Source organism: Triticum urartu, chromosome 7 (genome assembly GCF_003073215.2).
Source record: "Triticum urartu cultivar G1812 chromosome 7, Tu2.1, whole genome shotgun sequence".
Taxonomy (NCBI): Eukaryota; Viridiplantae; Streptophyta; class Magnoliopsida; order Poales; family Poaceae; genus Triticum; species Triticum urartu.
The window spans coordinates 137,557,731-137,572,405 of NC_053028.1; the positions used below are offsets into that span (position 1 = coordinate 137,557,731).

At 53.3% G+C, this 14,675-nt stretch overlaps 1 protein-coding gene across 8 annotated transcripts; it reads left to right on the forward strand.

The window, feature by feature from the left end:
* The first annotated feature begins 312 nt into the window (after positions 1-312).
* LOC125521136 lies at positions 313-13,412 on the forward strand. 8 transcript variants are annotated; one of them, XM_048686182.1, is made up of 8 exons: positions 313-876; positions 966-1,461; positions 9,482-9,619; positions 10,154-10,302; positions 12,064-12,145; positions 12,478-12,533; positions 12,776-12,834; positions 12,918-13,412. In XM_048686182.1, the coding sequence occupies exons 2-7, from the start codon at positions 1,264-1,266 to the stop codon at positions 12,792-12,794; spliced, it is 642 nt and encodes a 213-aa protein (XP_048542139.1). In that variant the 5' UTR covers positions 313-876; positions 966-1,263; the 3' UTR covers positions 12,795-12,834; positions 12,918-13,412. The 8 variants fall into 8 exon arrangements, 6 of the variants coding, with proteins under 6 accessions (XP_048542139.1, XP_048542136.1, XP_048542138.1 ...); XM_048686185.1 differs by having other exon boundaries at positions 315-876; positions 9,465-9,619; XM_048686179.1 differs by lacking the exon at positions 12,478-12,533.
* Positions 13,413-14,675: the final 1,263 nt, after the last annotated feature.

Consider the following 14,675-nt stretch of genomic DNA (forward strand, 5'->3'; position numbering starts at 1 on the left):
TGGAGGCAGGTGCGGGCGAGCGACGCACGACGGGTTTCGTATATTTGTGAAAATCAGCAGATGGAGATCTGTTCGTGCTGGTGTGGCGTGTGTGATCTTTCAACGGCAAATCAATCAAGCCGGCAGCAAGGATCGCATAGACTAATGCGTAGGGTCGCAGAGAATCGGAGCAAATAAACAGGCAATGCAATATACTATACGTGACCACAAAGTTTTCCTAAAACCTAAAAAGTGCTCGCGGGCTCTATTGTCTTACGGAGCACACACCCTTCCGCGTCGTCCGATCGAAATCGCGGCCTCAGGTGCTGGGCGGTCTGGGCCGAAAACAAACTATTCACTCACCTCGTTTCTCTGCCCCGTGCGGCCGTGCCCACGACCCATTCCTCTCCCTCATCCACGAACTCATCTTCTCCCTCCCCGTGCACACCTTCCTCCGCGCCCCGCCTCCATCGACCTGGCCACGCCGGAGCTCCTCCTTCCCCAGCCTTCTTCTCCGCCGACGCACCCCACACCCCAGACCGGCAACGAAGCATCCCGCACCGGTGGACGCGCTCCCCCGCCTCTGACCGGCGCCGACGTGGCCCCGCGCCCCGCTTCTCCCTTCCGGCGTCGTCCTGCGCCCCGCCGCATCGATCCCTCGCCAATTTGATGCATCCCGCGGCTGGGACCTTCGATCCCCGTCGGATCCGGGCCCTTCTTGTCCAACGACGACAACAAAAGCAGGCAGCGGCTGCTCCGGCCGCCCCACCGCAGATTCCAACCAGCGCCCCCCTGCTCGCTGTGGACTTGTGAATCCATATGTCAACATGCAGTGGCGGTGCATGGGCTGCGTCGGCAAGGTCGACAAGGCAATGGCCTCCGTGAGAACCTTCTTAGGTACGCATGCATTGCGCAGCCTACCTGGCCTGACCCCTCTTACTTGGTTTGCAGGAACATCCAATTTGCTTGATTTTTTGGTTTGACAGGGGTTGAAACGTCGGTGGGAGCGACGTCGGCACTGGAGTCGTGGCCGTGGCGGGCAAGGTGAACCCGGCGGAGCTCTGCCAGTTGCTCAAGAGGAAGACAAGGAAGGATGCCAAGATTGTCCACCTGCTGAAGAATCATAATAAGCAGGTTTGGAAAGGTTGGAGGTGGAACTTGCCGGACATATACTAGGAGTTGCCAGATTTTGTTGTACGAGTTTCCAGATCTGCTGTTTTGAGTGTGGGGTTTCCCCCTTTTTCACAAAACTTGCATGGCGATTGATAAGTGCCCAATGTACTGATGCTAGGCTTAACATGGAGACTGCTTATATTTTTATTTTGCTACTCAATGCTAGGCTTAACAGTTAACATGAACTTTTTGCTTACGTGGTTGTTTTACATTCACACTCAATGTATTGATGCAAGCGCAAGCGATCGTCCCGGCGATCTCATGTTTTTTCGCCGATGTACTGATGCAAGATCCTCTACTATCCAGGAGGTACGGATTTGGTTTCATTTTTGTTTTTTTGTGCCACTACCATCCAACATCACTCAAACTGAAAACTGGGAGTAGAGGAGTATGTTCTGTTTTCTATGTGTAGAGTTGCCAGATATTCAGGTGTGGGTGTGTTTTGTGATTACGAATTGTTGCTAAAACCTCTGGGTAGTGGGTGTGATTTGTGATTATGAACTGTTGTTGCCACGTGGTGTGTCTCTTTGTGTGTGTACTGTTTTCTTGCCACCCACTCGTCAATAGCCATGCCATCATATGGGTCCATGTCACTTCTGCTATTGCCAAGCATGGCATGGCCATTTTATTCTGTTTTTGATGGAGCTTGGTGTGTGTTGTTTCATAGTACTAGGTAACCTGTTGTTATGACCGGCTTGGTCTATTCTAGGAAGAGGCCCACCGGGCATTAGTATTAGGGGCTTAGCCCACAAGTTATCTTAGGCAAGTTATTTTAGGAAAGTTATCTTAGGCTAAAGTTATAAATACTCATGTAAGACATCGTTTGGAGGCAAGCAATAAAGAATATTATTATCTTTTGTTGCCCGGCTCCTAGAGGAGCCGGAAACCCTAGCTGCCGCAGCCAAGCCGCCGCCGCCCTCAACCCTAGCCACGACGGCGCCCTGCCGCCGGTGCGCCCGTTCCTCGCCGCGTCCACTCCCTCCTTGCCCCTACAACCTACGCAGTAGAGCCGGTAGGAACCCTAGTCCTACCAATTTGGTATCCAGAGACACCAGGCCGATCATGTCCCAATCTCCATCACCGCCGCCGCTACCATCCACCTCCACCCGCCCTCGCTGCCGCCGGCCACTTCCACCGCGATGGCGGAGATCGCATCCGGCACCACCATCACCACCGCATCCGGCACCACCATCACCACCGCGCCCATCACCATCGCGGCGGACCCGCCTCCGCTCCTCTCGCCCGAGGAGGTGTCGGGCACCCTGCGGGAGCTTGTCCAGGCGGTCAGGGGTATTACCCTCTACCTCGCCGGGAACCAGCCCCCGCCACCAAGCACCGGCACCACCACCTACGGGCCGCCGCCGCTACAGTGGCCCGCCCCGGCCTTCCAGGCGCCCTACGGAGGGGCGTCCCAGCCGCCGCTGCTGTTGGTGCACTACTCGGCTGCGGGACAGCCGTGGCCAGCATGGCCGGCCTCCACCGCGCCGCTGGGGGGCCCGCCCCAGCAGCTTCTCCCGGCGCCACCGCCGGTCCCCACACCGCAGGCGCCGGCGCAGCAGCTCCACTAGGCGCTGCCGCCATCGACAGTACCACCACCCGCGCCTAGGGCTACGGGTCGGCCCCTGCACCAGGTGCAGTTTCCACCGTCGCCATTGCCGATCCCCGCTTGGGCGACCGGCTCGTCTCCGGGCCGGTCTACTCCACGGCGCCGGAACACCCGACGCCCTCCCTGCGGTTTGATCACCCCTCCAGCTCGGCGAACTACGCCCCGGCGCTTCCCGACCCAGCATACGCGCCGGCGGCGACTGCGGCCGCCCCCGGGCACGGCGGGCCGACACCCCCTCGCTTCGCCAAACTGGACTTCGCCACCTAAGAGGGCACGGAGGACCCCCTCAACTGGCTCAACCAGTGCGAGCAGTTCTTTCGAGGGCAGCGGACGCTCGCTTCGGATCGTACCTGGCTCGCGTCCTATCATCTTCGAGGCGCAGCGCAGACCTGGTACTACGCCCTCGAGCAGGACGAGGGCGGCATGCCACCGCGGGAGCGCTTCCGGGAGCTCTGTCTCCTCCGTTTTGGGCCTCCTATCCGCGGGAGCCGACTGGCGGCCCTCGGCCGTTTGCCGTTCACATCTACGGTGCAGGACTACGCCGACCGCTTCCAGGCCCTGGCGTGCCACGCGCCGGGCGTCTCCGCGACCCAGCGCGCCGAGCTCTTTGTGGGCGGTCTGCCGGACCATATCCGCGTGGACGTCGAGCTTCGGGATCCCCCCGACCTCCATACGGCCATGTACTACGCCCGGGCCTTCGAGCAGCGGGCCCAGGCACTGCAGCAGCCACTCGGACGGAGCGGCCGCCAGCCCAGTCGGCCAGCACCGACTTCCTCAGCCCCGGGTCGGCCTCTCCCAGCCGCGACGGCCACACCCCCGGCTGCCACATGGCCCTTTCGTCGGCTGTCACCGGCCGAGCAGCAGGAGCGTCGCCGTCAGGGTCTCTGCTTCAACTGCGATGATCCCTATACGTCGACCCATGTCTGCCCCCGCCTCTTTTATTTAGAGACGGTCGACTACACCGAGGAGGACGACTCGCCCGAACCGTTACATCCGCCTGCGGCGCCCGAGGACGCGGCCGCGGATTCCGCAGCGACGGCGTGCGTCGTCTCCCTTCACGCCCTGGCCGGCATCCGGGACGAGCGGACCATGCTGCTGCCCGTGACGATCCATGGCGAGCGACTGGTGGCCCTGCTGGATATGGGCTCCACACACAACTTTCTGCCCGAGTCGACCATGCGTCGGCTAGCCCTTCCGACGACGGGCGGGGAGCGCCTGCGGATCACAGTGGCGAACGGCGATCGCCTCCGGTGCCATGGGCTAGCCCGCGACGTTCCCATCTCCATCGGCGGCGAACACTTTTCCATCACCTGTGCAGGGATCGATCTGGGCTGCTTCGACTTCATCCTCGGGGTGGACTTTCTCCGGACCCTAGGCCCCATCCTGTGGGATTTCGACGCACTCACAATGACATTCTGGCGGCAGGGCCGCCGCATCCGGTGGGAGGGCATTGGGGGCGCCGCGCCTGCCGTGCCACACCTCCAGCTGGCTGCCGCGTCCTCGGAGGCCGAGCACCCCCTGCTGGATTCTCTTCTGCAGCAGCACAGCGACCTCTTCGACGATCCGCGGGGTCTTCTGCCTGCCCGGGTGTACGACCATCATATTCACCTCGTACCAGGCTCCACTCCGGTGGCGGTGCGGCCCTACCGCTACCCCCAGCTGCAGAAGGATGAGTTGGAGCGCCAGTGTGCCCTGATGCTCGCCGCAGGCATCATCCGAATCTCCACGTCGCCCTTCACGGCGCCGGTGCTTCTCGTCCGTAAGTCAGACGGCACATGGCGCTTCTGCATCGACTACCGCGCCCTCAACGCACTCACGCTCAAGGACAAGTTCCCTATACCGGTGGTCGACGAGCTCTTGGATGAGCTCCATGGGGCACGCTTCTTCACCAAGCTCGATCTCCGGTCAGGTTATCATCAGGTGCGCATGCATCCGGACGACATCGCCAAGACGGCGTTTCGCACCCACCATGGCCACTTCGAGTTCTTGGTGATGCCTTTCGGCCTGGCCAACGCCCCGGCAACATTCCAGGCCCTGATGAACGACGTCCTTCGACCCTACTTACGGCGGTTTGTGCTTGTTTTCTTTGATGACATTCTTATCTACAGCGCCACCTGGGCCGAACATCTCCAGCACGTCGCCATCGTCTTCAACGAGCTTCGGGCGCACCACCTCCACCTTAAGCGCTCGAAGTGCTCGTTCGGGACGCCTACCGTCGCCTACCTCGGCCATGTCATCTCGGCCGACGGGGTGGCTATGGATGCCGATAAGGTGGCGGCCGTCTCCGCCTGGCCGACGCCTCACTCGCCGCGGGCTCTCCGCGGGTTCCTCGGACTCGCCGGCTACTACCGAAAATTTATCCGGGAGTTCGGACTCATCGCGGCGCCCCTCACGCGGTTGCTTCGCCGCGACGCCTTCGCCTGGGACGACGAGGCGACGATGGCGTTCGAGGCCCTCAAGGGGGCCCCGTCCTCCAAATGCCCGACTTCGACCGTCCGTTCGTGGTGGACTGTGACGCCTCGGGCGCCGGGTTCGGCGCCGTACTGTTGGAAATATACCCTAGAGGCAATAATAAATTAGTTATTATTATATTTCCTTGTTCATGATAATCGTTTATTATCCATGCTAGAATTGTATTGATAGGAAACTCAGATACATGTGTGGATACATAGACAACACCATGTCCCTAGTAAGCCTCTAGTTGACTAGCTCGTTGATCAATAGATGGTTACGGTTTCCTGACCATGGACATTGGATGTCGTTGATAACGGGATCACATCATTAGGAGAATGATGTGATGGACAAGACCCAATCCTAAGCATAGCACTAGATCGTGTAGTTCGTATGCTAAAGCTTTTCTAATGTCAAGTATCATTTTCTTAGACCATGAGATTGTGCAACTCCCGGATACCGTAGGAGTGCTTTGGGTGTGCCAAACGTCACAACGTAACTAGGTGGCTATAAAGGTACACTACGGGTATCTCCGAAAGTGTCTGTTGGGTTGGCACGAATCAAGACTGGGATTTGTCACTCCGTGTGACGGAGAGGTATCTCTGGGCCCACTCGGTAGGACATCATCATAATGTGCACAATGTGATCAAGGAGTTGATCACGGGATGATGTGTTACGGAACGAGTAAAGAGACTTGCCGGTAACGAGATTGTACAAGGTATCGGGATACCGACGATCGAATCTCGGGCAAGTGTCGTACCGATAGACAAAGGGAATTGTATACGGGATTGATTAAGTCCTTGACATCGTGGTTCATCCGATGAGATCATCGTGGAACATGTGGGAGCCAACATGGGTATCCAGATCCCGCTGTTGGTTATTGACCGGAGAGTCATCTCGGTCATGTCTACATGTCTCCCGAACCCGTAGGGTCTACACACTTAAGGTTCGGCGACGCTAGGGTTATAGAGATATTAGTATGCGGTAACCCGAAAGTTGTTCGGAGTCCCGGATGAGATCCCGGACGTCACGAGGAGTTCCGGAATGGTCCGGAGGTAAAGAATTATATATAGGAAGTGCTATTTCGGCCATCGGGACAAGTTTCGGGGTCTCCGGTATTGTACCGGGACCACCGGAAGGGTCCCGGGGGTCCACCGGGTGGGGCCACCTGCCCCGGGGGGCCACATGGGCTGTAGGGGGTGCGCCTTGGCCTATATGGGCCAAGGGCACCAGCCCCAAGAGGCCCATGCGCCAAGAATCAAGGGAGAGGAAGAGTCCTAAAGGGGGAAGGCACCTCCGAGGTGCCTTGGGGAGGAGGGACTCCTCCCCTGGCCGCACCCTTCCTTGGAGGAAGGGCCAAGGCTGCGCCTCCCCCCTCTCCCTTGGCCCTATATATAGTGGGGGGAAGGGAGGGCAACCAACCCAAGCCCTGACGCCTCCCTCTCCCTCCCATGACACATCTCCCTCCTCCCGCAGCGCTTGGCGAAGCCCTGTTGGAATCCCGCTACTTCCACCACCACACCGTCGCGCTGCTGGATCTCCATCAACCTCTCCTTCCCCCTTGCTGGATCAAGAAGGAGGAGACGTCGCTGCTCCGTACGTGTGTTGAACGCGGAGGTGCCGTCCGTTCGGCGCTAGGATCATCGGTGATTTGGATCACGACGAGTACGACTCCATCAACCCCGTTCTCTTGAACGCTTCCGCGCGCGATCTACAAGGGTATGTAGATCCACTCCTCCCTCGTTGCTAGATGACTCCATAGATAGATCTTGGTGACACGTAGGAAAATTTTGAATTTATGCTACGTTCCCCAACACGTACTTCATCAGGGCGATGGGCCCCTCGCCTTCTTCAGCCGGCCTTTCGCTCCGCGCCATCTTAAGTTGGCCGCTTACGAGCGGGAGCTCATTGGCCTCGTCCAGGCCGTGCGTCATTGGCGGCCATACTTGTGGGGGCGGACCTTCCACATTCGCACGGACCACTACAGCCTGAAGTTCTTGCTGGATCAACGGTTGTTGACCGTTCCGCAGCACCAGTGGATCAGCAAGCTCTTCGGCTTCGACTTCTCCGTCGAGTATCGGCCGGGCCGTCTTAACACCGTGGCCGACGCGCTGTCCCGTCGCGATTCCGACCTCGCGCCACCCGCCGACGCGTCCGTCGGGACGGCCCTGTGCATCCGCTTCGGGCCATCGTTCGGTCTCTTCACCGACATTCGACGCGCCACTGCGACGGCCGATGACGCCGCAATTCTTCAGCAGCAGCTCGCGGCCGGCGACTTGGAGGAGCCCTGGCGCTTCTCTGACAGACTGCTCCTCCATGGGCGCCGGATCTTTGTTCCGGCGCATGATGATCTCCGTCACCAGGTGTTACAGCTCGCTCACTCGGCGGACCATGAGGGTGTGCAGAAAACCCTCCATCATCTTCGCGCCGACTTCTACATCCCTGGCGATCGTGCCCTGGTCCGCGACTGGGTTCGGTCCTGTCAGACTTGCCAGCACAACAAGACAGAGACCCTGAGGCCGGCGGGGCTCCTTCAGCCCTTGGAGGTGCCGTCTCAGGTTTGGGCGGATATCTCCTTGGACTTCATCGAGGGCCTTCCCAAGGTGGGGGGGCAAGTCCGTCATCCTCACGGTGGTCGATCGCTTCTCTAAGTACGCCCACTTCATCGCGATGGGCCATCCGTACACGGCGGCGTCCGTGGCCCGGGCCTTCTTCGACGGCATAGTCCGTCTACACGGGTTCCCGACATCGATCGTCAGTGATCGGGACCCAGTCTTCACGGGCCATGTCTGGCGCGACCTCTTCAGGATGGCGGGTGTCCAGCTCCGCCTGAGTACGGCGTTCCATCCTCAGACAGATGATCAGTCTGAGGTGGTTAACAGGGTCATTGCCATGTATTTGCGTTGTGTGACAGGTGATCGGCCTCGCGCTTGGGTGGACTGGCTCTCTTGGGCGGAGTACTGCTACAACACTTCTTATCACTCCGCCCTGCGCGCGACGCCATTTGAGGTGGTCTATGGTCGACCACCCCCGCCTATACTTCCGGTCGACCCGGCGACGGCTCGGACGGCGGTTGCGGGTGACCTTATCCGCACCCGTGATGAGATGTTGGCTGAGGTCCGTCAGCGTCTCCTTCAGGCCCAGCAGACGGCCAAGCACTACTACGACGATCATCATCGCGAGGCGGAGTTCGCAGTAGGTGACTGGGTGTGGCTGCGTCTTCTCCACCGCTCTACGCAGTCATTGGACCCGCGCGCAAAGCGCAAGCTTGGTCCTAGCTACGTCGGGCCCTTCCCTGTCGTGGAGCGCATTGGGAAGGTGGCCTATCGTCTTCAGCTTCCAGCCCGCGCCCGCATCCACGACGTGTTCCATGTGGGGCTGCTCAAGCCTTTCCGTGGCGAGCCACCGGCGGCTCCCCCGGCGCTTCCTCCAACCGCCGATGGTCGCATTCTTCCAGAGCCAGCAAAGGTGTTGCAGGCTCAGCTCCGTCGTGGCGTCTGGTTCGTCCTAATTCAGTGGGCGGGCCTTCCGGAGGAGGAGGCTACTTGGGAGCAGCGTGAGGATTTCCGTCAACACTATCCAGACTTTCAGCTCGAGGACGAGCTGTTTGCGCAGGCGGGGAGAGATGTTATGACCGGCTTGGTCTATTCTAGGAAGAGGCCCACCGGGCATTAGTATTAGGGGCTTAGCCCACAAGTTATCTTAGGCAAGTTATCTTAGGAAAGTTATCTTAGGCTAAAGTTATAAATACTCATGTAAGACATCGTTTGGAGGTAAGCAATAAAGAATATTATTATCTTTTGTTGCCCGGCTCCTAGAGGAGCCGGAAACCCTAGCCGCCGCAGCCAAGCCGCCGCCGCCCTCAACCCTAGCCGCGACGGCGCCCTGCCGCCGGCGCGCCCGTTCCTCGCCGCGTCCACTCCCTCCTTGCCCCTACAACCTACGCAGTAGAGCCGGTAGGAACCCTAGTCCTACCACCTGTTTTGAAGTGAGTAATCAGCATGGGCGGTGATAGATGTTAGATTCTTAGCGTTAATGAGAGATGAAAATGTCACATATATATGGTCTATTGCTTGCATACAGGGAAGACCGGTTAGGAACCGGTTAATTTTGCCCTGCTGTTTATGTTCCTTCCTCACCACAGTTCTTCTCCGTCCACCCATATGTGAAGAATAAAAAACTTCCGTACACTGGAATATGAACTCCACTCAATGGATTTCGAAGATGCAGTTTTAAATCTTTTTGATTTTTCCAGTGCTTGCCGATTTAAAGGAGGGCGACGGTGAGGACTGCACGGACAAGCAGTGGCGAGTGGGACATGCACGAGGACCTATTCGCTGCTCCGAGAGGGACATTGAAGGAACTAGAAGTGGATGGTACAGTGACACCACGTTCGTTCGTCTCCATGAGGTAAATCCTTTCTCTTTCTCCATGACGTCTGAACTATTTTTTGTGGTGCGGCAAACCATTACTCTGCCTCGAAGTCGGCATTATATTGGTGATGTTTAAGAGGGGTGCAGGGTGGGCAGTTGCCAGGCAGAGGCTACGAGTTGCCAGATATGCGGGCGTGGGTACCTAGATATGCAGTTGCCAGATATGTGGGCGTGTGCCCCCCCTTTTGAGAAAACTTGCATAACAATTGATAAGTAGTTGCTTGTTTTTGCTTTTCAACTTGCCTAATGTTTGTTACTTAGTTTCCTGACATGGTTCATAATTTGCTTTTAATGGTTTTGTTACTTAGGTGGCTTTGAGTTTTGCCAAAATTTGCCCAGCACTCTATAGGTAGTTGCCTCAGTTAACACACAAACTTTGCTCATGTGCTATTTTTCCTTCACATTTTCGTCATATGGTTCATAACTTGCTAGTTCTTTGTAGTTAGTGTCCTGGAAGTTTCATGCAAGCCACCTAAATATGCATTTCATGGTGTTGTTTTCTCCTTTTTAGCAGGAAAAATGGCTGGGACGTGCAAAAAACGCAATTGGGAAGAACATCCTGCGGCTTCTCCTGATCCTGACCATGATTCATTTGCTGACAATGATTCATCTTCTTCCATTGGAGAGCAACACACAGAGGGGGAATATGACAAGCTGCGGGTAAGCTCCCCCCGTTTAACCATACACATACTTTTTTTTCAAGCACCTCACACACATATATCGAAGTTCACAAACACAACACACACATAATCATTTAGGGGTTAGGCAAGTCCACACTACTAGACCAGGCTTGACACACAGAACAAAGCAAGTTAAATACACATTATAGATCACATAATGTTAGGCACAAATCTAGGGGGAGGGACAGGGGTTGTGTGTCAAGCAAATCACACATGTCGAACAGGCAAGTCACATTCAAATGTCAAGCAAGTAACATACTCAACACTAGCAAGTCACATTTAAATGCCAAGCAAGTTACATACTCAACACTAGATGCAATGCAAGTAAGCTCCTTTTCTTTCCCCTTTGTTTGACATTTGAGTAGGGTGTAGGACTTGCTTTACATTTGAATGTGACTTGCTAGTGTTAAGTGTGTGACTTGCCTATTATTTTTTGGCAAACTCTGTGACTCTGTGACTTTTGCCAGTAAAATTGAATATAAAGAGCCCAGTAGGTCGGTTAATGACAACATATCACAAATTGCTTAATGGTAGCGCCGGATTTGCTTAAACAAGCAGATAGAAGCCGCTGCCCTTTTTTCGGCCAGAACCATTTTTGTACAGAAGCAAACTAAGAATGGCAGGCTTCTGTGATTTTAATTTCTCCCACCCGTTACATTTTCTCTTAAAAGCGCCCCAATAGTTGCTCACACTTCACTCCTTCACATCAAGTTCTAGCATGCACGAGCACACATGAGTTGCTTACTGGCAACACTGATTTTGTTTAACCAAACCTTAGAAATTGCTGCTCTTTTTTTTCAACACACTTCTAGTACAACAGGCAACCTAGGAAAAATATCAAGGGGTTTCTCTGCATTTACAACAGCCAGTAGTTGGACAAAGAAAATCGAAACAGTTATCATGTACTGACAGGACTTGTTTATTGTCAATTTTTGATTTGCTTAAAAGACCGCTATAGTTGCTCACACTTTCCCCCTACACATCAAATTCTAGCATGCGCGAACACACAAGAGTTGCTTACTGCCAACACTGATTTTGCTTAAACAAGCCCTAGAACTTGGCTGCTCTATTTTTGTTTTCTCAACACATTCCTAGTACAAAAAGTAACCTAAGAAAAGCATTAAGGTGTTTCTCTGGTTGTACAACAACCAGTAGTTGGAGAAAGAAAAATGGAACAGTTTTCATGCACCGTCAGACTTTCTTTTTGTCAATACTTGATTTGCTTGAAAAACCGATATAGTTGCTCACTAATTTGCCTTAACAACACAAAGTTGCGTTGAACATGAACTAGGACTTCCAATTTAGCATGGCATTTTCTTCTTCCCACAAAGTAACTTGTGTACTTAATTTGTAGGCAAGTCCGGGTTCATGTTTAAGCAACTTGTGTGTCATTTCGGCTCACACTCATGAGCCTCATGCCTTCATGCATATATATGATCTATTTTGCTGCCTTCCAGAAATCTGGCTAATTTTTGTCTTGGGAAGGAAATAGCCATTTGCGATTTGCCTTAACTAGTAGAAATTGCTTCCTACTGATTTACAAGCATGTACTTAGTATTGGCTAGCTTATGGCTATGGCCAGCAAAACTTGATTTGCTGCATGGTGATGCACGCAAAGGAAGATGTTGTTGACAATTAATTCATGCGATGGATTTAGTCATTGGACATCATAAGTACTTGCAAGTAGAACTGTAGAAGAAAATTTAATTACATGCATTTTTCTGGTCGTGCTTGATTGCAGGCAAGTTCTGGTCCATGTTCAAGCAACTTGTGTGTATTTAGACATGGCTGGGAAACTTGTAGGCAAATTGCCTACAAACCAGGTAGCAGTTGCTCTTGACTTCTACTTTTTTTCTTTCTTCGGCAAAGCTAATGAGTTGGCTGTAGAATCTATGGAAATTGCCTACCAACCCAGTACGAGTTGCTACCTTTTTCAATCTCATATTTTGAAAAGAAAAACCTAGAGTTTGCCTGGATATACCATGCAAATTGCTTAGATCATGCCTACAACTACAAATGCATTTGGCCAAGGGGACACCAACTTGATGTTCTACAGAATATAGGGCAACATTTCCCCTGGAATTTGTAGGCAATTGCCTTCTATCTACTAGTAGTTGCTCCTTACTTCCACTTTCTTTTATCTTTTTTTTTCAAGGCAAGCAAGCTAATCAGTTTGCTGCAGAATCTATGGAAATTGCCTACAAAACCAGTGTGAGTTGCTATCTCTTTAAATCCCTCTTTATAAACAAAAACCTGGAGTTTGCCTGGATATACTACACGGTTTGCTTTGTTCGGAGCACATTTTTGCCTAAACCTAGGAATGATATGGGAGTTACACAAACCTCTGAGCAAAAGAGATGCCCCACAACTTTTATTGCTAGATCATGTTTTTCTTCCTCTATGGCAGGAACAGTTTTTTTGACTTTTTTCATCGAATTAAACTCCTAAACCAGGGGGATGGGGGAGTCCTGAAGGAGGGGGAGGAGGTTAGCCATGAGTGCGCCGGGTACCTGTAAGTCAGAGTTTGATGAGAGTTCTTTTTGTTTTTTTTCTGCAGCTATTTATGTGCTAATGGCATTGAAGCTATGGAACTAGATCTGGGAGGAAGAAGATGACCAAGAACGTATGCGGCTAGGGAGCTCTTTGTGTGCTAATGGAGTTGGAGCTATGCAACTAGATCTGGGAGGAAGAAGACGAGCAAGAAACAAGATAGGCTCTGGTAGGCAGTGTGGGATAGGCTCTGGTAGACAGTGAGGGGGCGTGAGAGGCTTTTTTGTGCGATCGGTGTTGGGCACCTTGGGGGACCAGACATGTGCGCTTACCTTTTTGATGGGAGGGGGACAAAAACTTTCCTAAAACAGGTGTGTGCCACGGGATGCTAGGGAGCACACGTTTGCTCCCTAGACACGTCCCAAAGTTTTTCATGAGGGCACTCGCAAGTTCCTTCCGGCGTCCTTCTACGGACACCGAACAGGAGGACCAGTCCACGGACACGGATGCGAGGATGGTCATCCAATGCTATTTTGTATATGTCTGTTAGTAAAGGACAATTTAAAATTTAAATATAGATAAAAACGGCGCGCCAGATCACACCAGCGTCAGAGCGCATGCCCGATCACAATCAAAAAGAGGCAATGCTTAGTTTTTACATGCCCGAATCCAAAAGAACATCAGTCCGGCAGTCCGTGCAATTTTCTGCCCTAGGGAGCCTCCGCCTCCATCACGTTCTCATTGTCTGCCACCATCAACTCATCTTTCTGCTGATGGAACATCTGGTAGCGGGCGGATTGCACGATCATTCTTGTGTTGGCATTCAAAGATGCCACATTCAAGGACAATATCTTGGCGACTTCCGCATTGGCGGCAATTTCATCTTCTTTTCCTCGAGTGCGGCCTTCCTCTCTTTGATTATGGTCCTCCTCTGGTGCCTCCATCAACAATTTGAACTTATACGCCTTTTTCTCCTCCTTGAGGTCCGAGCGCCTCAGAATGCCTTCTCCTTCTTCGCCAATATGTTCTCAAACCTCTTTGTCAATTTGGCTGGCATACCTTCTCGCTTCGCCCTCCCCTCCTCCCACTTCTTTCTCCGTAAATATCTTCTAACCTTCGGCAGTTCTTAGGTTAGGTTGGTAGGGTCGCTGGTTTCTTCCTCGGTGGCTTGGGCGGCGGTCTTGCCTATGAAAAGGTTGCACTTCGGTTGCCCATTCAATTTCAACTAATAATGCATGACGGTGAAGTTTTTCTTCTCCAACTGCTTGTAAAAAAAAACAAGCACGAGAAGGCTACAAAGTGAAACATTGTCAACAATGCATATCCGGCTAGTGAGCAACAAAACAAAGCATATCTGGCCAGTGAGCAACAAAACAAAGCATATCCGGCTAGTGATCAACTTACTTGCTCGGTGATTTGTGCACCGCTAGGCCACCATGCGATGAGATGCTTCAAGTGTTCGTTCTACCGTGGAAATAATCACCACCGTCCGAAAATACTTGTCGGAGAAATGGATCCAGGCAGAGGGAGTACTATACGATGCATGTTGCTATGTACTCCCTCCGTTCCGAATTACTTGTCACAGGTATGGATGTATGTAGATGTATTTTAGTTCTAGATACATTCATTTCTGCGACAAGTAATTTGGAACGGAGGGAGTAGTAGGTATCGTTCTACCGGGAAATATTCACCATGGTGAAACCCACGCTAAATCCGCTGTGTGAAAGCATTCAGGTGCATATGTGAGCAGAGAAAATGAAATCTTACGACTACTCTTGGGCCAAGACCTAGTATGAGCATGTTCTTTGTTTAGCAATAGTTGGAGCATGTTCAACCACATCAAGTCAGAAGAAAAATGTTCAA